The sequence below is a fragment of the Dasypus novemcinctus genome, chromosome 18 (assembly GCF_030445035.2).
Source record: "Dasypus novemcinctus isolate mDasNov1 chromosome 18, mDasNov1.1.hap2, whole genome shotgun sequence".
NCBI lineage: Eukaryota > Metazoa > Chordata > Mammalia > Cingulata > Dasypodidae > Dasypus > Dasypus novemcinctus.
This window is the reverse complement of record NC_080690.1, coordinates 56,951,201-56,975,739: the sequence shown is the minus strand read 5'-3', so window position 1 is coordinate 56,975,739 and position 24,539 is coordinate 56,951,201. Positions and strand designations below refer to the sequence as shown.

Below are 24,539 nucleotides of genomic sequence, written 5' to 3'. Positions count from 1 at the left end.
ATAAGCAAAAGATTTAAATAGACATTTCTCCAAATACAAAAAAAGAAATACAAATGGCCAAAAAGCACATGAAAAAGTGCTCCATATCACTACCTATTATGGAAAAACAAATTAAAACAACAATGAGATATCATCTAACACCACATAGAATGGCCATTTTTAAAAAACAAACAACAATAAGTGCTGGAGAGTATATGGAGAAATAGGAACGCTCCTTCACTGTTGGTAGGAGTGTAAAATGGTGCAACCTCTGTGGAAGACAGTTTGGCAGTTCTTCAGGAAGCTAAATATAGAACTGCCATATGATCCAGCAATTCCTCTACTAGGAATATATACAGAACTAAAAACTATGACACGAACAGACATCTGCACACCCATGTTCATAGTGGCATTGTTTACAATTACCAAAGATGGAAACAACCGAAGTGTATCCACCAATAAATGGATAAACAAAATGTAATATATACATATGATGGAATACTATGCTGCAGTAAGAAAAAATGAAATTGAGACATATGCGATAACATGGATGAGTCTTGAAGACATTATACTAAGTGAAGTAAGCCAGACTCAAAAGGACAAATATTACATGGTCTCATTAATATGAATTAAATTCAAATAATAAACACATGGAATTAAAACCTAGAGTATAGGTTATTAGGAGATAAGAGGAGGGTTGAGAAGAACTGTGGATGTTTAAATTTTCATTAACTTGACTGTAAAAGTGTGGTGATGGATAGAGTTGATAATAACAAATTATAGTGAGTAGCAACTGGTTTATAAATGGGATTGTGGCTGAAAAAGGTAGTCTGGGAAAGTAAATGTTGATAGAAAGCTAAAGAATAATCTAGGAGTTGAATAACACAGTGAACCCAGAGGCAGTTGAGAATTGTAGTTAAGGGTACAAATGCAAGAGAGTCCTTCTATGAGCTAGAGCAAATGTACATCACTATTGCAGGGTGACGGGAATATGGAGAAGCATGGGAAAACTACAATTTGTGTTTGACCTATAGATTGTGGTTAACAGCAATACTATAATATTCTTGCATCAATGCCAAAGCTGTACTGTGCTGATAATGGAGGTGTATGGGAAAAGTGTGCCAAATGTATGCTATGGACCATAATTGGTGGTAATAGTCTGATGATATTGTCTCATAATCTAACAAATATTCCACTAGGGTGTGGAGCTGTATGGGAAATCTACACATCTCAAAACGATTGTTTTGCAAGTTCACAATATCTGTAACAAAAATATATTTTTAAAAAATAGTATGGGTTGGGGGAAAAATACACCAAATGTAAGATAAGAACTGTAGTTGGTAGTAATATTTTGATGATGCTCTTGCATAGTTTGTAACAAATGTTTCACAACAATGCAAAGAGTTGGTGGAGGGGTGATGTATGAGACCCCTGTGTGGTGTTATGTGTGTTTATTTTGTAAGTTCATAATCTTTACTATATACTTATTGTTTATGTGTGTTCATGTATGAATGATATCTTCAATAAAAAATAAAAAATTTTTAAAAAAAAGCAAATCTCTTTGCTCCCAGGTCACAGCTCTTTTCCACTATAATTCACCTGGCCTCTTTCTTTTAAAAGATCCTTTAGGAAAAAACTTTGAGTAAATAAATGATAAGAATCAATTGATACCAATAAGAAGAGCAGACCAGTAACTAGTATATTCTGAACCAAATTAAATCTGGAGAATTGACTGTCCATGGGGGGAGGACATCTGTGTCTTACTTATGTGTGGTATCTAGGAAATTTTAGACCATTTCTCCCCATTCCTAATTCCTGTTCACAGAGGGGGGGCCACTTTCAGTTCTTAACTTTGACTTGTATGTACTCCATTTTTCTAAATCACATGCCTGTCCCACTGTTAACATTTTCAGTTTTGATTTTTTTTTTTTTTACTGTGGAAAGTAAGGATTTAATTCTCTTATTACCACCAAGTTGTCTAACACACACACACACACACACACACCTCTACCCCTCACTCTTTTGTCAAAATATAATTATAGCATGATTTTTGTTAAATTCCCACTTAATTGCTATTCAATTATTTCTTTTTTAAATTGCTTAATTCATTAAAATACTTCAGGTGTTTTTGTCAGCTTCATAATTTTTTTGGATATATGCTTTCATGAAGCTATATGTCTTTCTGCTCCACTGTGACCTGTTTATTCTCTGATTTAGAGCAGATGATAATTTCATGGGACACCTCCCACATATGCACCCTAGTCACCTTAAGCCTGAGCTTCATATGATCATACTAGTCATCCTTATAAAATAACACCTCTTTGGTATGAACATTCTTGCCCTTTCTGATGAATCCAAGTATTATTCTCCTAAAGTGGCCTTTAATATACCTTGTGGGTGGAGGTTTCTGAAACCACAGAGCAAGTCTGGTTTAATAGCTTTTATTCATTTCCCCAGCTCTGCCTTCTCAGGTACTTCTGCTTCCCAGAAAGAAGAGGAAATGACTGATTCCCAGGTAAATTAGTGTATTTGTTCCCTTCCTTATTTTACAATGCACTTTAAGGGGATTGCAGTAATCCATACAGTAAATTGGACCATCATATATATAGAATTATATATATATAATTTTCAGAGAAAATAGAGTTGTAAGAGTAAAACCAGGGAAGAGTTAAAACATGGTTATATAGAATGGGTTCATTTGGAGTGATTAAAATTGGGCTTCAAATTTGAATCTCATTGTAGGTACAGCAAAGCAGAAAGAAATTCATAACATAATCTGTATTTGATGTAAGGATGAAAATAAACATTTCCTAGTAAGAATAAGCTTTTCTGGGTACCTATTTCAATAAAAATGTTATATTGTGACTTCTTACAGTGTATAAACCCAATTTTTTTGATGGTCTGTTTTAATCAAGGATAAAATGAAGAATATCTGTCAAAATAGCTCAACATTGCAAAGAAAACAAATGAACATCAACAGAAAACAGAATAAATTATAGTATTTCATGTAATGGAATAAGGAAAACAGTAAAAACAAAACAAAACACACACACACAAAACAAAAACAGATAAACAGATTACTGCTGCAACAACATGGATAAATCTCACATACATGGGGAGAGAAAGAAGCCAGAAACGGGTGTATATTATATGGGTCCATAAGTATGAAGTTCAAGAACTAGCAAAACTAATCTATTGTTAAAAAAAAAAAGAATAGTGGTTACCTCTAAGCAAGGGGGTTATTAATTGGGAAGGGGTATAAGGAAAGAGTCTAGAGTACTGAAAATGTTCTGTAGTTGTATCTGAATGGCAGTTACACAGGTATATAAATGTAGAACATTAATGAAGTTGTACTCTTAAGATTAGTGCATTTTAGCACATTACTATGCATGTCATACCTTAAGTTAAAAGAAAAACTGGAATATCTGAAGAAATGGATAGAATGTGTGTCTTTCAGATGATGCTGTCTTTCAGTGTATGGTTACAGATTGAGTCACAATCTAAAGTAATAATTACTAGTAAAATCATAGAGTTCTAGCTCACTAGAATGTGAAGGAATAAGTATGTTTTATTTTGTTTACTGCTTTATCTCCAGTCCCTGGACCAATGGCTGATATACGTGGTGTTTTGTGGATATTTTTGGTTTTAATTAACTAATTCCACAGTTCCTTATTTTTACTTCTAGTCTTAGGAAAAGTGATGTTCTGCTTCTTCTTCAATGGTAATTCCTTTTCCACAGAACATAATGCTTTTCACAAGTCCTTTGAAATCTTCCTCATTCAGGTTTATCCTACACTCTTAGTTATTAAACATATCTTGCTTTACTACCTTTTTGCTCCCAGATCAAAGCTTTATCATACTGAGCTTTGACCACGTGTCCCTATCTAGCAACTTCTCTGGCTTCTTCCTCAGACAAACTTAGTAAATTTCAAGGTAAACACACTTGGTAAACCAGCATAAAAAACAGATTAAAAAAAAAAATTGATTATTAACCTAGTACCCCAGAAGTCCCTTCTGAAACTTTTCAAGTCACTATTCCCACTGCATGGGTAACTGCTGTTCACTTCTATCTCTACAGATTATTTCTGCCTATTTTTAAACCTTATATTATCCATGTACTCTGTGTCTAGGTTCTCTTAACATTATACTTGTACAATTCATCCATGTTGAATTGTTGGATATAATTGTAGTTCAGATCACACTGTTATGCTGTTAATGGGCTGGCAGGTAGTTTTATATTGGGGCAATTATAAATATTGCTGCTATTAACTTTCTAGCAGATGTCTTTTGTTGCAAATGTTTTCACATTCTTTCTAGATATATACCAAAAGTAAAATTGCTGTGTGAAAACTTATGCCTAAGTTTAACTTTTAATGTTACTACCAAAGAGTTTTCTAACATGATTGTCTAAAATTATACTCTTAAGAGTATATGAGAGAGGTTGTTGTTATGGGGGGAGGAGTGGGGTGAGGGTGGTGGGGGGTATATGGGGACCTCATTTTTTGAATTTAACATTAAAAAAATAAATAAAGACAAAAAAAAAGAGTATATGAGAATTCCCAGTGGCTCCAGATGGCCTTCTTGAGGGTATTTTATATACTCACTTGCTTTTTTAGAATAATATTAAACTCATGGATGATAAAAGAGAAGATGTACTTAATTTGAGTACATAAAAATTAAGTCTTTCTTTTTGATACAGTCACCATAAATAAATGTTCAAAACCTGGCAGCAATTTACAATTGAAAAATTTTTAAAAAGAACAAATGGCCAATGAAAATAAAAAATAAAATTAATATCTAATATTGATTAGAGATTTACATATATTACCTTATAAGGAGTCTAAGAAGTAGATACTTTTATTATTCCTCTCTTTTTTTTTTAATACTGCTTGAGAAAATTGAGAAATATTAAGAAATCTGCTCAATCTCACACATAAAGGATGTAGTAGAGCCAGGATTCAATCCAGGCAGTATGGCTCTGGATCCTGTGATCTTATCTATTGTCCTATATGACCTCAGTCTACTTAGGATTGATGAGATGTAAATGAAATAAATTATTATGTTCTTTTGCCATCACATTGGTCTACTTTAAAAACAATTAACCAAATCTTGAATCTGATACTTGTCAACATTTCCATGGATCTTATTTTCACCCAGGACACATCATCTCTTACTAACTGCCTACTAATCTACCTGCATCAATTCTTGACCATCTATAATCTATTCTCCATACAGTAGCCAAATTGATAATTTAAAATTGAAGGCATTAAATTCCCTGTTAAAACCATCTAATGGAGTAAAATTCACCTTCCTTACTATCCTTTCCAAAACCCTTCATGACAGACTTTCTGCCTACATCTTTGCCATTGTCTTGTGCTACACTCTCTGATTCACTATGTTTTAGCCACACTAGCTTTCCCCCTCTTTGTGAACAGATCAAGTTTATCCCTGTCTCAGGAACTTTGAATGTGCTATTAAATGCTCTTACCCTAGATATTGATAAGACTGGCTCCTTCTCATTCAGGTCTCAGATGAAATGTCACCTTCTTCAAAGTCTTCTTTGATTACCAAATTCAAAGTGGATCTTCTTGGTCACTCTGAGCCATTCCCTTACTGTATTTTCTTAATAGCATTTATCATTATTCTATTTTATCTTGCTTATTCACTTGTTCATTTTCATTTCTGTTTCCCTGAAGTAGAATGTAAGCTCCAAGAGAACCAGAACTTTATCTTACTAACGACTATATTCTTAGGATAAAAATCAGTGCTGGGCATATCTAGTACCCAGTAACTTATTAGTGAATAAAGAAACATAACTACAAATGGTGGTGAGTGTGGCACAGCATTGTTAATGCAATTAATCCCTCTGAATTATGTGCTTGGGAATGGTTGAGATGGAAAGTTCATGTTGTATTATGTTTCCGCAATTTAAGAGAGAGAGAGAGAGTGAATCTAAAGAGAATAACAATGAAACAATATATGATCCTGGACTAGATCTAATAATAATGGAGGAGAAAATGCCCAAAAGGACATTATTGAATTATATAGAAAAATTCAAATGTAGACTGTTAACTTTATAAAATGATAAATTCCCTGAACTTAATAACTCTACTTAAGGTGGTTGCATTCTTAGGAAAAGTACTTAGGAAAAGTACATGGAAGTATTAAGTTTTCAAGGAGCATAATGTATACAACCTACTGTCAAAATGTTTAGAATATAAATGAATAAATAGACAAATACAGAATGATATGGCAGATGGGGCAAAATGTTAAAATTTGGTAGATCCAGTTATCTGGGTGGGGAGGTATGTAGGAATTCTCTGTATAGGATTTTTATTATTATTTTTGCAGCTATCCTATAAGTTTGAAATTCTTTCAAAATAAATTTATTTAGGAAAACATAACCCCAGAGCTTAAATAAAAATTATATTCTCACATTCTTCAGTGGCAATTAATAGTCATAATAGTCACAAGACACTAAAGTAGCCTCTACGCTGTAAATCTACTGTTTCACTAGTAGAACATGTTGCAGAAGTAGAAAAGATGAGATTTAGGAGGTTTTGCTGAGACTGAATCAAAAGAACTTATTGATATATCATACCTAGGTGTTGAGAAAGAGGTAGGAATCAAAACTTATTGCCACAGTCCCATTTTTTTGGGGAAAAAAAGTAGCTAGTGTTTCCTTTAACCAAAATCGTAAAGTTAGTAGCAGGAATTGCTGGATAATCCTGAGTTGTGAGGAACTTACTTGGGTACTTTTTTCCCTCTGGATAGTTAACATATTGATTTAATATACATTAAGGTATGTATGACAGATACTAGAACCTTCTTGAAAGAAGATTTTCGTAGGTAGATGTTTTAAGTTTCCTTGGCTGCTCAAGCAAGTACCACAAAATGGGTTGGGTTAAACAATGGAAATGTATTAACTCACAGCTAAAAGAAAGTCCAAATCAAAGAGTCATCAAGGTAATGCTTTCTTCCCAAAGACTGGTGTTCTGGGGCTGGCTGCCAGTGATCCATGGTCCTGGGCTCCTCTGTCATATGGCAATGCATATGGCAGCCTCTCCATTATTTTCTGGGTTCTGTTGAATTTCAGTTTCTGGCTGCTCCTTGTGGCTTTCTCTATCCTTGTTTGAGTTTTTATAAGTTTCTGCTTATACGGGAAACGGACTTTGGCCCAGTGGTTAGGGCGTCCGTCTACCATATGGGAGGTCCGCGGTTCAAACCCCGGGCCTCCTTGACCCGTGTGGAGCTGGCTATGCGCAGTGCTGATGCGCGCAAGGAGTGCCGTGCCACGCAAGGGTGTCCCCCGCGTGGGGGAGCCCCACACGCAAGGAGTACACCCCTGAGGAAAGCCGCCCAGCGTGAAAAGAAAGTGCAGCCTGCCCAGGAATGGAGCCGCCCACACTTCCCGTGCCGCTGACGACAACAGAAGTGGACAAAGAAACAAGACGCAACAAATAGACACCAAGAACAGACAATCAGGGGAGGGGAGGAAATTAAATAAATAAATAAATCTTTAAAAAAAAAAAAGTTTCTGCTTATAAAGGACTCTAGTAATAGGATTAAGGCCCATCCTAATTGAAGTGGGCCACACCTTAACTAAAGTAACCTCATCAAAAGGTCCTATTTAACAATGGTTTCACAATCACAGGAATGGATTAAATTTAAGAACATATTTTTCTGGGGGTACACACAGCTCCAAACCACCAGAGTAGACTTCTAGCATTGCAAGGTAAGGTAAGACCAAGATGTAAGTGCCTTGCAAGCATGTTTTATTTAGTAGAGTATCTACAGTGCCTAGTACAAGTACTCATTGAATGATGTTTTTGACAGGACATCCAAAACCTTTTTTTGTTTTGTTTTGTTAATTTTTTTGTCTTCATTTTTTTAATATTACATTAAAAAAATATGAGGTCCCCATATACCCCCCTCATCCCACTACTCCCCCCATAGCAACATTCTCCTCCATCATCATGAGACATTCATTGCATTTGGTGAATACATCTCTGAGCATTGCTGCACCTCATAGTCAGTGGTCCACATCATATCCCACACTCTCCCATGCTCCATCCAGTGGGCCATGGGAGGACCTACATTATCCAGTAATTGTCCTTGCAGCACCACCCAGGACAACTCCAAGTCCTGAAAATGCCTCCACATCTCATCTCTTCCTCCCATTCCCCACACCCAGCAGCCACCATGGCCACTTTCTCCACACCAATGCCACATTTTCTTTGATTACTAATCACAGTAGTTCATGAATAGAATATCAGTAAGTCCACTCTAATCCATATTCTATTCCTCCATCCTGTGGACCTTGGATTGGTTGTGTCCATTCCACATCTATGTCAAGAGGGAGCTTAGATTCCACATGGATGCTGGATGCAATCCTCCTGCTTTCAGTTGTAGGCACTCTTGGCTCCATGGTGTGGTGGTTGACATTCTTCAACTCCATGTTAGCTTAGTGGGGTAAGTCCAATAAACCAGAGTATAGGAGCTGAAGTCTGTTGAGGCTCAGGGCCTGGCTATCATATGGTCAGTCCAGAGATTCAGATCCCCTGGGTATATATTAAACCTCAGCACCAACTACAATTCTGGTAAAGTAACAGGAAAGGCTTGTGAAAAGAGGTCACATCTGAGTCCAGCTCCATCTCACAGAAACACCAACTCCAAAGAAGGGGCAACTGACATGGCACAGAACTCCATCTGCCATGACCATAAAACCTGTGGGTCTCTGTAGCCCTCAGAAGAACCAATACCTGGGGTTGTATCTACTTTATCTGTCTCTGGGGCTCTGCTCAGGATGTCCAAAACCTTGAAGATGAATTTTGTACAAGGCCAGTACTTTTCCTTAAAGTAAATGTTGTGATTATAACTTCTATAGAGAATTTCAACATTGTCTGAAAGTCATTTACTTCCTCACAGTTATATCATATGCATATCATACTTTATTCAATGATTTCATATACATCAGGGTAACAAATACTATATTGAAATGTATATAAAAATATAGTTTCTTTATTTTATAAATTTATTCTGATATCCTTTGTGAGTTCTATTTGATTGATGGAATGAAAAAATGCTAGTTTTAATGCAATCTGGTTCAAACCTTAGTCCAGTCAGTTGTTCCTTTGAGTAAATTATTCAGATTCCTCCTATAACCCTGTACACAGTTAAGATGGTGTCTAATATATGGAGGAAGATCTATAAAGCTTTGGGAGGAAAGGGTGCCCTGTGATTCTCCTTGGTTATATGCTGGCTGGTGTCTGCCAAAGCTGGCTCTTTTTTTCTGGGCATTCTGTGGCTGATGAATTTGGTGTATACTTTATAGCTCACTTGTAGTCCAAGGACCTCTCCTTATCAACTGGCCACCTCGTGGCTCTTGCTGAGTCTGAGTCTGTCAAATCCTCCAAATGGCTCCTGGTTTCCATGTACTCTCAGCCTGTGGGGTCATCTTACTCCTGAAATGGTCCTATTGCTCCCTACTCAGGGTTTTTGCTACATGGGAACTGAATGCTCCCTAGAAGTTCAACTTGAACATGATAGTCTTCCCTCTTAACTCACTGCCTCCATAACTCCACATTAACATCCTAGATTGCAGGGAGTTCTGAGCACACATTTTAACTGCCTACTTCCCTATCTTCATGCTCTTTCTTCTCTTTCCCAGACCTCCAAGGGGAAGGAGAGAGTTTTCCTTGCTGTCTTTTCCTCTGCCTTTCCTATTACAGTAAAGCTGACATGGAGAAAGTGTAAAGGGCATAAAGAAACAAACCTTGGAACTTTTTGTAAATCTAAACAAACATTGGATACCAAACTAGTATACTGGTTACATGTGTTTGGTATCTGTGAATGCCAGTGAGAAAACTGAAGTTGTGTAAAATAAAGCCATGGAAGGTCTTGAGATATTCTTGATGACAAAGTGCATCCATCCAGAAGTAAGAAAATTAACTCCTGGAGGAAGACTGTCACGTCCATTTGTTCTTTTGTTGACATACTTAGTCTTCATCTGCACATAAAAGGCTTTCTTCACCAAAAACAGAACAGAGTACCTAAGAACATGAAATTAATTCAAATGGACCCTTCTATATGTTCTGCATTCTGCTTAATGCTTTCTTGGAATTATTTTTTTTCTTGTGGATTTGATTTAGTATTTAATGTCGCTTCCTTTTAGTATGAAGAACTTCCTTTATTAATTCTTCTGAGGCCAGTCTGCTAGCAATGAATTCTTGGTTTTTATTTATCTGGAAATGTGTTTTATTTTTTCTGGAAGTAAATTTCATCTTTTATTTGTTTGTTGGAGGTGAAATTAATATAACTAAATTTACTATTTTAAATTGAGCAATTCAGTGACGTGGGACAATCACAACATTGTACAACCACCACTAGTGATTCCAAAACATTTTCACCACCCCCAAAATAAAACCCCTTAAGCAATTTCTCCCATTCCCCCCTCCTTCCAGCCTCTGGCAACTACCAATCTGCACTCTGTCTCTATGAATTTACCTATTCTAGGTAATTCATAAATATGGAATCATCCAATATGTGACTTTTTCTGTTCAACTTTTTTCACTTAACATATTCACCTTAACCACCACCACCCCCGCCCTAATGGCTCTCTCATCTGTCTGCTTGTTGTTTTTGCTTGTTTTTTGCTCATTGTCTGCTCTTTTTCTGTTTGTTTTTTCTTTAGGAGGCACTGGGTACCAAATCTGGGACTGCCCTTGTGGGAGGCAGGCACTCAACTGCTTGATCCACACTTGCTTCCTGCTCATTTGGTTTTTTTGCTCATTGTTTGCTCTTAGTTTTTGCTCATTGTCTGCTCGTTATTTTTGCTTGATGTCTGTTCATTGTCTGCTTGCTGTTTGTCTTCTTTAGGAGGCACCAGGAACTGAACCCAGGACCTTCCATGTGGGAGGTGGGTACTCAAATGCTTGAGCCACATCCTCTCCCCACCTTCATTTTTGAAAGATAGCTTTGCTAGGTATAATATTCTTGGTTGACAGTTTTTCTTTCAGCACTTTGAATATGCTGTCCCATTACTGTTTGTCCTCTATTGTTATCAGCTGTTAATTTTTATGCACTTTCTTGTAGATAATAATTGTTTTCTCTTGTTGTTTTCAAGGTTTTCTCTGTTTATTTGACTTTCAACATTTTGAGTATGATGTATCTAGGTGTGGATCTCTTTGCATTTATCCTTGTGAAATTTTTTGAGCTTCTTGGTTAAGTATATTGGTGATTTTCATAAAATTTATGAAATTTTCAGCCATTATTTCTTTGTATGTTTTTTCCATCCTTTTCTCTCCTCTCCTTTTGGCACTCACATTATACATATATTAGTGCACTTATTGCTGTCCCACATTTCTCTGATGCTATGTTCATTTTTCTTCATTCTTTTTTCTTTCTCTTCTTCAGACTTTATAAATTCTATTAATCTATCTTTATTTGCTGATTCTTTCTTCTGCCAACTCAAACTATCATGCAGCTCTGAGAAAAGTCACAACCAGGTCAATATGGAGTTGCTGAGCAAAGCTTGTGAGTCCTACATCAGTTAGAAATGGTACAGACTTTAATACATTCACTGTGCTCAGTCTTCAGCTGGGAGCAACCAGAGGATAGCATGACCTCAGCAGGTACACAATACTAGAGAAAAGTTGGAGCACCTGTAGGCTCTTCAATAACTATGCTTCCCATAGGAGGATCTCTTGAAGGGGATCTGAGCAACCCACTTCCATTGCTTCCACAAAATTAGTAATTTAAAATGCTTTCTTTCTGACATAAACATTTTTATCTAAGATTATAATTGACCACCTGTGATAGAAATTCCAGATAACAGTTACTTAAATAGGACATAAAGTTATTTCTCCCTTATATAGAAGTTCAAGTGAGCTGTAGCTCCAAGAGGCTGGGAGCTAGGCACCTTCTATTTCATCACTCTATCATTCTCAAAAGTTGGCTTCTACCTCATTGTCCCAAATATTTCCTAACCATCACATTTACTTTCCAGTCTACAGAAAAGAGGAGCAGGAGAGAAAGGATATACGGCATCCCTTTAAGCAAACTTACCAGTCATTGCATATAATACTCCTATGTTCATCTTATTTTCCAGAATTTTGTCATATTGTCTCTTGCTATGGTTTTGACTTAAAGTATATTTTTGTCTGATGTTAGTATAGCTAATCCAGTTCTCTTTTGTTCAATCTGCATGGAATATTCTTTTCCATTCTTTTACTTTCAACCAATTTGTCTTTGGATTTAAGGTGAGTCTCTTACAAATAGTATATAAAAAGTAACTACTCCCCTGCCCACCAATGCCAAGACTGCCTCTTCTGGGCCAACTGACCAAACAACTGAGAGGAACACTCAACTCCAACAAGATTATTTTCCTAGGAGTAGTTACAAATGCAGCCACAAATTGATGATCTGCCTTAACATGATTCAGTATGGATTTCAACTAAATTCCAACAGAAAGCACGGTTGGTATGAGGGGGAAAACTACAACTGAGCTTTAAAAAATATTATTTTAAAATATTTTTTTGGCCATTTTTATTTACCTTTTGGGTTCAGACTTTATTTGGGGAGTGTTATTTCCAAAGTAATTGAAAAATCATATTGCTTACTTTTTAAAAAGTAACTACTGATAATACAGAACTACTGCCATTATGCTGTTTGGATTTTTAACCACATTCTGGCCTTATTTTGTATTTATTTGCTTTTGTACTGAACTGTTTACATTCCCTTCTCATTTAATTCTATGCATATTTTTCAGATATTTTCTTTGTGTTACCATGGGATTTAAATTTAACATCCTAAGTCTCATTTCATTTGATAACAACTTAACTTCAATACAATACACACTATAATTTTATATCCCTCCATCCCCTTTCCTTCATGTTGTACTTGAACAGGTTTCACCTTTATACATTGTATGTTCAAAACCGTAGATTTATTATCACTTTTATGCATTTACATTTTATACCCTTTACAAAGTAAAAAGTGGAGTCACAAACCAAAAATACAGTAGTACTGAGATTTATATTTACCCATGTAGTCATCTTTACTAGAGATTTTAATTTCTTCTTATGACTGATCTCCTTGTGTAGTGTCCTTTCCTTTCAACCTGAAGAACTCCCTTTAACATATCTTATATGGCAGATTAGTGGTAATTAACTCCTTCAGTTTTTGTTTATCTAGGAATATCTTAATCTCTCATTTTTTAAAGATTTATTTTTATTTACTTATGCCCCCCCCCCCTTGTTGGTGCTCACTGTGTGCTCTCTGTGTCCATTCACTGTGTGCTCTCTGCGTCTGCTCATCTTCTCTTTAGGAGACACTGGGACCCGAACTTGGGACCTCCCATGTGGGAGAGAGGCACTCAATCACTTGAATCACCTCCACGCCCTCCTTCATTGTGTCTCTCATTGTGTTTCCTTATTATGTCTCCTTGCCGCATCATCTTGTTGCATCAGCCCATCATGCCAGCTTGTTTTGCCAGCTGGCTGTCATGCATATCTTCTCTAGGAGGCACCAGGAACTGAACCTGGGACCTCCTGTGTGGTAGGCAGGAGCTCAATTGCTTGAGCCACATCTGCTTTCTCATTTTTTTAATCCCCCCTCCTTGTGACTTTTTGCATGCTGTCTGCTCTCTGTGTCCATTTGCTGTGCATTCTTCTGTGTCTGTATTTATTTTTTTATTTATTTCCCCCCGCCCACGGTTTGTTTGCCATCTGCTCTGTGTCCATTCGCTGCTTGCACTTTAGTGGTTTTTTCTTTTGTGTTTTGGCTTGTCTCCACATTTGTTGTGTCACCTTGGTGAGTTGGCTCTCCATGGTGCTTGTGGGCCGGGTGGCACTCCACGATGCTTGTGGGCCAGGTGGTGCTTGTAGGTTGGGTGGCACTCCATGGTGCTCGGGCCAGTGGCTCTCCACAGTGTGCGGGCAAGCCTGCTTTTACAAGGAGGCCCCAGGACACAAACCCAGAGCCTCCCATATGGTAGACAGGAGCCCAACTGATTGAGCCACAGCTGCTTCCCCTCTTACTCATTTTTGAAGGACAGTTTTGCCAGATATAGAATTCTTGGTTGGAAATTTTTTTTCTGTCAGCTCTTTAGACATGTCATCTCACTGCATTCTCTCCTCCATTGTTTCTGTTGAGAAATCAGCAATTAATCTTATTGAGGCTCCCTTTTATGTGATTATTTGCTTCTCTCTTGCTATTTCCAGGGTTCTTTCATTGTCTTTTCCATTTGACAGTAGATTATAACATGTCTCAGTGTGGATCTCTTTGAGTTTACCTGTTTGGACTTTGTTGAGCTTCTTTCATATTTATAGTCATGTCTTTCATTAAATTTGGGAAATTTTCCTCCATTATTTCTTCAAATATTCTTTATACTCATTTCTGTCTTTCTTTTCCTTCTGTACTCCTGTAATTTATATAATGGTATTCTTAATGGTATCCTACAGGTGTGTTAAGCTCTGCTCACTTTTCTTTATTCTTTTTTCTTTCTGTGCCTCAGACTGGACAATTTTATTTGTTCTATCTTCAAGCCGTTGATGCTTCTGTCAAATCTAATCTGTTATTGAACACCTTTAAGCATGTTTTAATTTTAATTATTGTGGTTTTCACTCTAGTATTCCTTTTATATTATCTCTTTATTGAAATTCTCATTTTGTTTCTGTATCTTTTTCTTAATTTCCTTGAGTTCTTTGTGTTTTCTGTTAGCTCCTTCAGCAAGTTTATGATGGTTTTTTTTTTTTAAGTTTCTCTAGTATGTTGAAATTTGGGACTTCCTTATTGATAATGTCTTATTTTGTTTTGTTCCCTTGAATATAGGTCATTGTTTCCTGTTTGTTTGCCTCATGATATTTTGCTGCAATGTGGACATTTTAATATTTTAATATGTTACACTGGGATTTACTCATTGAAGTGCCTGTTCTTAAGCTGTATCCAGCTAGTAATATGACAGAGATGTCCTTGGATGACAGGTGCTAACCAAAAACTCACTTTTTCCAGTCTTTGCAGATTAGCCATTTGCATGTACATTCCTATAGCACTTAACTTTACAGTGGACCTAAAGAATGACCTGAGGAGAAAGCTTCAGGCCCTTTCTGGTCTTTTCTGAGCATGTGTCTTCTCCTGGGCATTTACGTATGGCCTCGTGAATTCCCCTATTTACATGAACCCTCCAAACATCATTTCCACAGGAAATTCAGTCTTTACTCCTGGTCCCAGGTACTATATTATATGCCTTAAAGCAGGGGTTTTTAACCTTTTTTGTTCCATTGACCCCTTTGCCAGTCAGGTGAAAATCACAGACCCCTTACTAAATTCACACTATTCTGTGTATTATTTAATAAATATATTACCTGCATCAATGTGCCCCAAAAGAATAATGTTTTTTGAATTTCAATTCAAGCTTATGGACTCCTAGTTGAGAACCCCTGCCTTAAAGTCAGTAAACTGCTCCAGGCAGCTACAGTTTGTTTTCTTACAGCATTTTAACTGCTCTGCAAGCTGCTTTTATGTCCAGAGGATGTTTTAGGACCTGCAAGACAGCATAAGTATCCAGGGTGAGTTCTTCAGGTTGCCACCAGATAGAATGATAGACATGCATGTACCCAGATATGCACATAAGTGTTATTCTGCTCCCTTCAGAACCAGGATCAAGGACCCTCACTGGAAGTATGGGTTGGCTCTGCACCAAACTGGGAAAAGGGTAGGGGAAGGGCCAGCAAAGGCACCAGAAGCTTTTCCTACTGTGTTAATATTGCTTTTCTCTTGATTCAGTATTCACTCTTTACTGCAACCCTTAGACTCTTTTCCTGAGCTCTTGGCAAGGATAGTTGACCAGTGTTTGCTTGTTAAAAATTTGGTAGGGGTTCAGATCCCAGGAACATCTTACTCAGCCATCTCCATCTTGCTATGTTTTCTCATAGTTCTGGTTCTACTTCTGGTTCTCACTATTAAAAAATATTTATCAGGGAATATTTGCTTCTTTGTTTGTGGCTATAGAATTCTGTTTGTGGTCCTCTTTTCAATATATACAAGTTCTTTCAGCAGTTGGATTCTGTTTTCTTGGTTGCAGATACCAACTATAGGCTGGTGATCAAGAAATCCTCACTGCCATTCTAGGTTTCTCCTGTCCTTGTGAACATTATGTCCAAATTCAAAATCAATGGGTATCTCTAGCTGGATAGCCTACTCTAATTCAAATTTTACATATTCTCTCCTTGCTTTTGCTTCCATCCAAATCCTGCTTTCATTTTTCCTTGCCTCTATCACAGGCATCTAGTTACATCTCTAACCACTTGACTTGAATAAATTTAATTTTTTTATTTTTTTCATTCAGTATAAATTGTGCCCAAGATCTCCTTTTTAATCAAGGTAGTGATTAATGATATATGACTACTAAGTAAATGAATGAACTTAAACTACTGCTACTATGTTTTTTCTCAGAAAATAAAACTAGGTAGTTTTTTACTTCTGAGTATTTCAGAAGAAGGTTCAGTATGTTTTGTCCATATTACATGAGATGGATGGCTTCAGATTGAGTAGTAGTATGTTGTTACAGGGAACAGTGACATTCAAAGATGTGGCTATTGACTTCACTCAGGAGGAGTGGCAGCGATTGGATCCTGCTCAAAGGAACCTGTACCGGAATGTGATGCTAGAAAACTATAACAACTTAATCATAGTGGGTAAGTACACTTTCTCAGGTAACTTTTCCATTATTTCTGAAATGTGTGGAACCTGTAAATATTAGAGTAAGGTTAGCCTTAAGATGCCTTTGCGCACAGAGGGCCATCCTTGTTATGTTTCAGAGGGCAGCATCCCCAGAAGCCACACTTTTCTCATCCTCCTGAAAGCCTGATTTCCCAGGGCCAGACTCAATTGTCAGGTGGTTCTTTGTTCCCAGTATTTATCCCCAAATTTTAAGTCACTTCCCTTTGACAGGCTGTCCATTCACCAAACCTGATGTAATTTTCAAGTTGGAGCAAGAAGAAGAACCATGGGTGGTGGAAGAAAAAGCGTTAAGGAGACACTGTCCAGGTCAGTAAGAGGGAGCCATTAGTGACAACTTTATAAACCTAAGATGTTATTTCTAAATACTGTTGCTAACTTCCTTCCTCAGAACTTACACTGGTTGAGATTCTTACCTGTATGCTAGGTACCAACTTTACTTAGTTCATTTCCATCCTGACTTTGATATTCATTCTAACTATTATTAGCATTTTCAGTCTCTTTGCTTACAAAGATCATTTCATTTTGCATTCAGACATTCATGAATTTTAATTGTTCAAATAAGCCTGCTAACATTTGTAGACCTTTACTTTTTATTTTCTCTTCTTCCTTCCTTGTAAATACCTTAGTATTGTATGTTATACCCTTAGTAACACTTCCCACTGTATTTTTAGGTTTTACTCTCATGCTTCAGTAATGGTCACCACTCTACTTCAATAAAAGTTTGAATGTCAGTGCTGCTTTTCTGTTAGCTCCCATTTTCTTCTGCATTTTTCATGTATATGTTTGTATGTGAGACATGTATAGACACATACATATACACACATACATGCATAAAAACACATGTTACATATATACATATATTTCATATGTAGTTAGTAGATATAGAATTGGAATGGCTCCCATTTCAATTCAAATCAAAGGATAGGTATAGTTTTAATTTTTAATTTTTTTATTGTATTTTTTTTGAAGATACATAGATCACAAAAAATGTTACGTTAAAAAAATATAAAAAGTTCCCACATACCCCACACCACACCTCCCCACTCCTCCCACATCATGGTATAGTTCTAATTTGATAGATATTATCAAGTCGTTTTTGCCTTCTAAGGTGATTGTAAGAATTTATATTTCTATTAACAATTTCTGCTTACATAGACTATTACTATTTAATTTTTTTTTGCCAAGTCAATAAGTGAATATTGGTAATTGTAGTTTGAATTTACATTTCCTTCATTGGGATTGAGGACAAGTATCTTTTCATATCTTTAAAATCTATATTTCTTTTTGGTTGTTGAATTCTTTTTTTGCCCTTTTATTTTGTTGAGTTTTTAATTCATATGGAGGTGATTAGCCCTTTATCTGTCATATGTTTTTCCATTATTTTTTCTTTCCCAATTAGTCATTCCTCTTTGAAGTACTTTTTGCCACCTTGACTTTCCTTAATGTTCATGTACTGAGAATAACAATATGTACTTATATGGAGATTATATGGTTTTTTTCCTTTTATGTATATGAGTGAAATTATGTTTATATATTCCTTAACAATGACTCAGGGAAGCGGACATTGGCTCAACTGATAGAGCATCCGCCTACCATGCCTACCATATGGAGGGTCCAGGGTTTGATCCCAGGACCTCCTGACCCGTGTGGTAAGCTGGCCCACACACAGTGCTGCCACACACAAGGAGTGCCATGCCACACAGGGGTGCCCCTGTGTAGGGGTGCCCCATGTGCAAGGAGTGCACCCCCTAAGGAGAGCCACCCTGTGTGAAAAAAGCACAGCCTACCCAGGAATGGCACCGCTCACACAGAGAGCTGACATAGCAAGATGACATAACAAAAAAGAGACACAGTTTCCCAGTGCTGCCAGATAATGCAAGCGGACACAGACGAACACACAGTGAATGTGCAGAGAGCAGACAACATGGGGGAAGGGGAGAGAAATAAATAAAATAAATCTTTAAAGATAACAACAACAATGACTCATCCTCACATTTCTACTATGAACCTAAATGAGTGTTTCAACTTTTTCTGCCTTTGATGTCAAAAGCAGACATTCGGAAGCTTTTCTTCATATTCAAGAACATTTTCATAGCCGTGATGATTTGGTAGTATTTTTGAGGGAAGCTTCTTTGACAACTATTTTCATTGTCCCTTTTTTTTTTTTTTTTCTTAGGTACTGGGGCTGGGGATTGAACCAAGGACCTCCTATGTGGGAAGCCAGCACTCAATCACTGAGCCACATTGGCTCCCCTGACTTGTTTTTTTTCATTAGTTTGTTGTTTGTTTTTTGTTTTTAGAAGGCACCCAGGACTGAACCTGGGACCTCTCTTGTGGGAAGCAGGCACCCAACTGCTTGAGCCATATCCATTTCTCATTGTTCCTTTTATAATTGTTTTATTCAGATGCTTTTGTCTCTTTTGTCATTCATTTTCAATAATAGGTTGTATTTTTCAGAAAATTATCCCATTTAATCAAGCTTTTCAAATTAATTTGAACAAAATTATTTCCATAAATATTTAAATTTTCTCTGTGTCTGTAAAAATTTACCACATATTGATGTTCCACAGTCCTCTGAAATATTTAACAGTTTGTTTCATTTGTGTTTTCAGATCTGTTGGTATAAAATTGTTCATAGTATTCTCTTCTTGTTTATATCTACCATTAGTCCTGTAAAATTCTCAACCAGTATCTCATCAAATATTGCCTCTTTTCCACCCTATCTACATTCTCCTTCTGGGATTCCTATTAGATAGCAAAACCTTCTCATTTCCCCCCTCTATATTGCTTTCATTTCTTTAGCTATTTTTAACCTGTATCTCTGTGCTTCCTTCTGAGTAGTTACTTTAGATACACCTTCCAGTGTACTAGTTCTCTCTGGAATTGTGTTTATTCATGTTTATCTCACTTAAAAAAAAATCAGTAGTTGTATTTCTAGAAATTTCTTTTTCTGTATTTGTTTTTTGTTTTCAAATCTTTCTGGTCATTCTCAATAATTTTTTGTGGCTTTTTCCGCTTTTTGTTTCAGTCCTTTGTTTCTAAAATATACTATATATCATTCTTCCGTATTCTGTATCTGACAGTTCCAATATTTTAAGTCCTTAGGTGTAAATTTATTATTTCTGTTTTTGCTGGCGCTCACTTATCATACTTGCTTCCTCATATGCTTGGTGATTGCTGAGTGTGAATTCATTTTTTTCCCTAATTTGTGATAATCTTGTTGTCCTAAATTAGGGTTGCTTTCTTCTGAAGATGATTTGCATGTGATTCTGGAGGTGCACTACCAAGCAAAGGTCTGACTTTTTGTAGGAGCCTCATTGAGCTCCTGTTCCTTAATGCTGGCTGGGGCTTGTACTTCAGTTAGCAGGGTTTTTGTTTACATGGGCACTCCTCTATCTTGCTTACTAATTCTCTCTCCAAGGTCTGGTTTTAGCTATCAGTTGTTTGCCTTTTATCTGTTCATTTGGGGGAAATGGAGAGGTTGGGAGGTAGATGGATAGAAAATACTTGGGTATTCTTGGAGATTTCTCCAAATTCCTGAGAGCCCTGTGGTACATCAAAGCTTCTATTTTATCCATTATATCATTGCTTTTCAATGTGAAATTACCTTACTATAATTTTTAAAGTGACTTCCTTTCTGGACTCATTTATTGCTACTTTCATAGTGTTCTTTATCTGAGTGGTTTTCTCTTCCTTGGTTCTGCCAGTTCATTTTTTAAATTGCTTTTTGTTTTATCATTGTTTCTTCCTCACACATTAATTTTCTCTTTTGAGCTCCTGATTTATAGATTTTTTTTTTATTAAGTGCTTTGAATTGATGGCAATTCGTTTGGTCAAGATTTTCATCTACTGTGTCCATTTTTCTAGCTTGTAATTTTTGGTCTGCTTTCCTTATGTCATATTTCTTTTTTCATTTTTTTATGATAATTTTTTGTAGATCTGATTCCAGTGCCTTCTTTATTACTCATTTTTTAATGTTATTCTTTGGCTTACTGTTTATAGAAGGATACTGTTTGGGAGGAAAAAGAAGTGCTGTGATCTAAAATAGGGGTTAGCAAATCATGGAATGCAGGCATGCCCATTCATTTACTTATTGGCTATGGCCACTTTCATATTAAAGTGGCATAGTTGAGTAGTTCCAGCAGAGTCTGTATAGTCTGCAAAGCCTAAGATATTTATTACCTGGTCCTTTGAGAAGAAGTTTGACAACCTGTGGAAAAAGCTCTCTAGTTCATATTGAAGCCATTTATTTTACACATTTGTTTAGATATGACTATGTTTAGGATTTATTTCTTCCTATCCAAAAAAAAAATTGCAACTGCAAGTCTTCTTATAACTCAGAATCTCTCGCCCTTGCCCCAGCAGACTTTTTCCTAAAAAGATAAGGTATTAGAGTTTTTCCTTGCTCAGTCTTGGCTTCTCTGACATATTGGTACCTGTCAAATCTCCTGTCTATACTCCCCAATTTTTTTGTTGTAACAATGAGTTAACTCCTTAAAGTGTGATATCTATCTTGACACTATCAACTGCTTGCTCTACCCTAGATCAGCATTTCTCTTGGAATCCTTCGTCTCCTGTTCCATTCTTCACCATGTTTGTAAACACTGATTTATTTATTATAATTAGGATTACAGTTACCTCCTATGATCACTGAATAAAGAATGACTTTATTTTTTTAGTTCGTAGAGAAGAAAAGACACTTTTTATTCCACTATCTTAAAACATGAAATCTTTCCTGTTACATTTGATATTTTGATCTTGCCTTTGTAATTTTTTCATTTCTTCTTGTATAATACCTTGATATGTGATCTTACCTTCCTCCTCAGCATCTTTTCTTTCATTGCATTTCTCTTTTTCCCTGTTTCTGTAACTGAGGTGACCCAAGAGCTTAACATTATACTTTCTTTTCTACATTTATAACCTGCAACTAAGTCTCTAATTTTATCTGCATACAGGAAAGCTTCACAGGAATTTTTTCCTTGCTTCATTCTCAGTCTGGCAGAGAGAAAAAAATCTCTTTTCCCATTTTGGAGCCAAGCAGCAACAGGGGACTGAATGTCTTCCCTTCAATATGTAGACTTTCATTGATTTTTCCTATGTTTGAGCCAGTTCCTTTCCCCTGTATTCCTCTGTCTGGTGATTCTGACCTTAGAGCCTCTCTTGTTCCATTTGTCCAGAGAATAATTTCCCATCTCTTATAGGGTAATGAAGGAGTAGGTACCTCATTGCACCATGCAGATATCTAACTCCTTGTGATATAGACATTCCATCAAACCTCTTGTTTTTAGCCCCTTCAGTCATTCCCACTTTTCATGAGACATGATTTCTCTCATTCCTGAGCCTTTCTTTTGTTATGTAGTATAATTTAAGTTGTTGCTCTTTGGCATCCTCTGCAGGCACTTAAGTTTCAGCTTTCTCAATTCTGCTGTCAGGTTATAGTTCTTCCATTTACTTTCCCACTGATAAAAATAACTTTATAATCATTTTTTTCTCTTGTATTCTTTGTTCAATTATACTTTTTTATTACTTTATCTCATATTAGGGTAGTTTTGGGGTGGGATAAGATATAAATATGTGTTTATCATACCATATTCAGCCTCAAATCCTCACTGTCTTTTTTTCCTTACTAACTTTACAGTCATCCTAGGCAGGCTTTTCCAGTTTTATGTTCCATCCTTTCATCCAGTTTTACTTCCCCGCTGTTTTTGCTCATTTTATTGATTCCTGCAGTATTCAGAACAATTTTATTTATTGTAAATGTTACTTGCTTTTTAAAATACATAAGTCATGCTCATAATACAATTTTTTTTAAGTACAAAAGAGGGTATATGTTGGAAAGTAATTCTTCCCTTACCCATTTCCCATCTCTGGCAGCAATCTCTATTATCATTTTCCTTTGAGTTATTACTTGCACTTTCAAACATTTTTCTTGCAACAACTTTAAATTGATAGATTAGCTTGTGGATAACTGTCACCTTTATGTTGTTGAATTTTCCTTTCCAAGAATGTGATATGCCTTTCCCCTGCTAAAATCTGCATAGGTATGCCTGAGTATTTTAGAGTTTTCTTTTTACACTTTTAGTTATTTCTTATTAAATTTATTCCCAGATTTTTCATATTTGTGTTGCCATTGTAAATATAGTCTTCTATTATATTTTCTACATAGTTGTCATTTGTATAAAGGAAGGTTATCAAAGCTGTGTATTAATTTGCATGTGGTGGATCTACTGAATTTTTCAGGTTACTCTTGATTTTGCAGGTAAACAATTTTATTGTTGACAGATAACATTAATTTTAACTTTCCTTTCAAAATTTTTATACCTTTGGTTTTCTTCTCTTATATGCTTACACTACCCAGTACTCCAATAATAATGGCAATAGTATTTGCATTAGTTAGCCAAAGGAGTGTTGATGCAAATACCAGAAATCTGTTGGCTTTTATAAAGGGTATTTATTTGAGATAGAAGCTTACAGTTATCTGCCATACAGCATAAGTTACTTCCCTCAACAAAGTCTATTGCCACGTGTTGGGGCAAGATGGCTGGCAATATCTGCCAAGAGTTCAGGCTTCTTGGATTCCTGTGTTCCCAGGGCTCCATTTCTTTCCAGGCTCAACTGCTGCGCTCTCTCCACAAGGCCAATTGTAGACTATCAGGCAAATGGTTCTTTCTCTCTCTCCAGGGTTTCTGCTGTCTAAGGAGCTGTCTCTGTTCCTCTGTTTTCTTTTCCTGTGTGTTCGCTTCCTGGGCTCCAGTTCAAAACTCAAAACTCTGTCCTCTGCTATGTCTTTTCTCCATGAGTCTCCATGGAGACTAAAAGTCCCACTGACATGGATCAATAAAAGCCCTAATCATAACTCAGTCAAGTAAAAGTAAAATCTTTGACTCCTATACAATCTAATATGTGAACAGGTCAGATTACAAACATAATCCAATATCTATTTTTGGAATTCATAAATAATGCCAAACTGCTACAGTATTCATCTTTTTCTTATTCCTGACTTTAATGTGAATGCTAGCTTTTTCCCATTAAGTGTAATACTGATATTTTGGTTGTACTGAACTTTTTCTCAAATTAAATAAGCAGCCATCTAATTCTATTTTATAGGAAAAAAAATTAATGGAAAGTAGATGTTGAATTTTATCGGACACCTTTTCAATATCTAAGGAAATGATAACTTGATTTTTCACTTTTGACTTAATATATTTACTAACAGTAATAGATATTCTAATATTGAATCGGCATACTTGTATTCCTGGAAAATGTCTACTCAGATATGATATGTTTTATATTTAATATGCTTCTTGGTTATTTTGATATTTATATAGAATTTTTCATTGGTATTCCTAAATGAAATTGGTATATAGTCTGTCATCTTGGTCAGATTTTGGTATTAATATTATGTTTGTTTCACAGGGGAAAAAAATGGAAATTCTCTTATTTCCCTTTGTAACATTTTGCAGAGCCTGGAGTTGTCTCTTAAATGTTATAATTCCTTATGAATCTCTCTTGGCCTAGTGGTTTTCTTTTCATTTTGTTTTTAGGGTGTTGCTTTCATATTTTTCTCTTTCATGGAAATTGATCTGTATAGAATTGCTACATTTTGTAGACTCAGTCTTGGTATTTATGTTTTCCAGAAAATTATGCATGTCTGTTTATAAAGACATATTTCAAGAAAATCTTGCAAAATGGTCTCTTTTAAATCTTTTAAAAACTCTGTTTTTGTTTTTGTTTTCTATTACTAGTTCTTCTTACTCTTTTTATGCTTTCTTCAGTCTCTATTTTATTTGATTAACATTTATTTGCTTTCTTTCAGA

General features: G+C 36.0%; 1 protein-coding gene across 9 annotated transcripts in view; it reads left to right on the top strand.

Moving 5' to 3' along the window:
* The window catches only part of ZNF569 (zinc finger protein 569), an 83,216-nt gene that overhangs the window by 55,173 nt on the left and 3,504 nt on the right, over window positions 1-24,539 (top strand). For 3 of the 9 annotated variants that reach the window (XM_058279294.2, XM_071209550.1, XM_071209551.1), the window contains 3 exons: window positions 2,437-2,494; window positions 16,550-16,676; window positions 16,933-17,028. In XM_058279294.2, the coding sequence (XP_058135277.2) occupies window positions 2,480-2,494; window positions 16,550-16,676; window positions 16,933-17,028 (238 nt within the window). In that variant the 5' untranslated portion in view covers window positions 2,437-2,479. The remainder of the gene's footprint in view (window positions 1-2,436; window positions 2,495-16,549; window positions 16,677-16,932; window positions 17,029-24,539) is intronic. The other 6 variants (XM_071209554.1, XM_071209555.1, XM_071209556.1 and 3 more) reach the window with 3 other exon arrangements.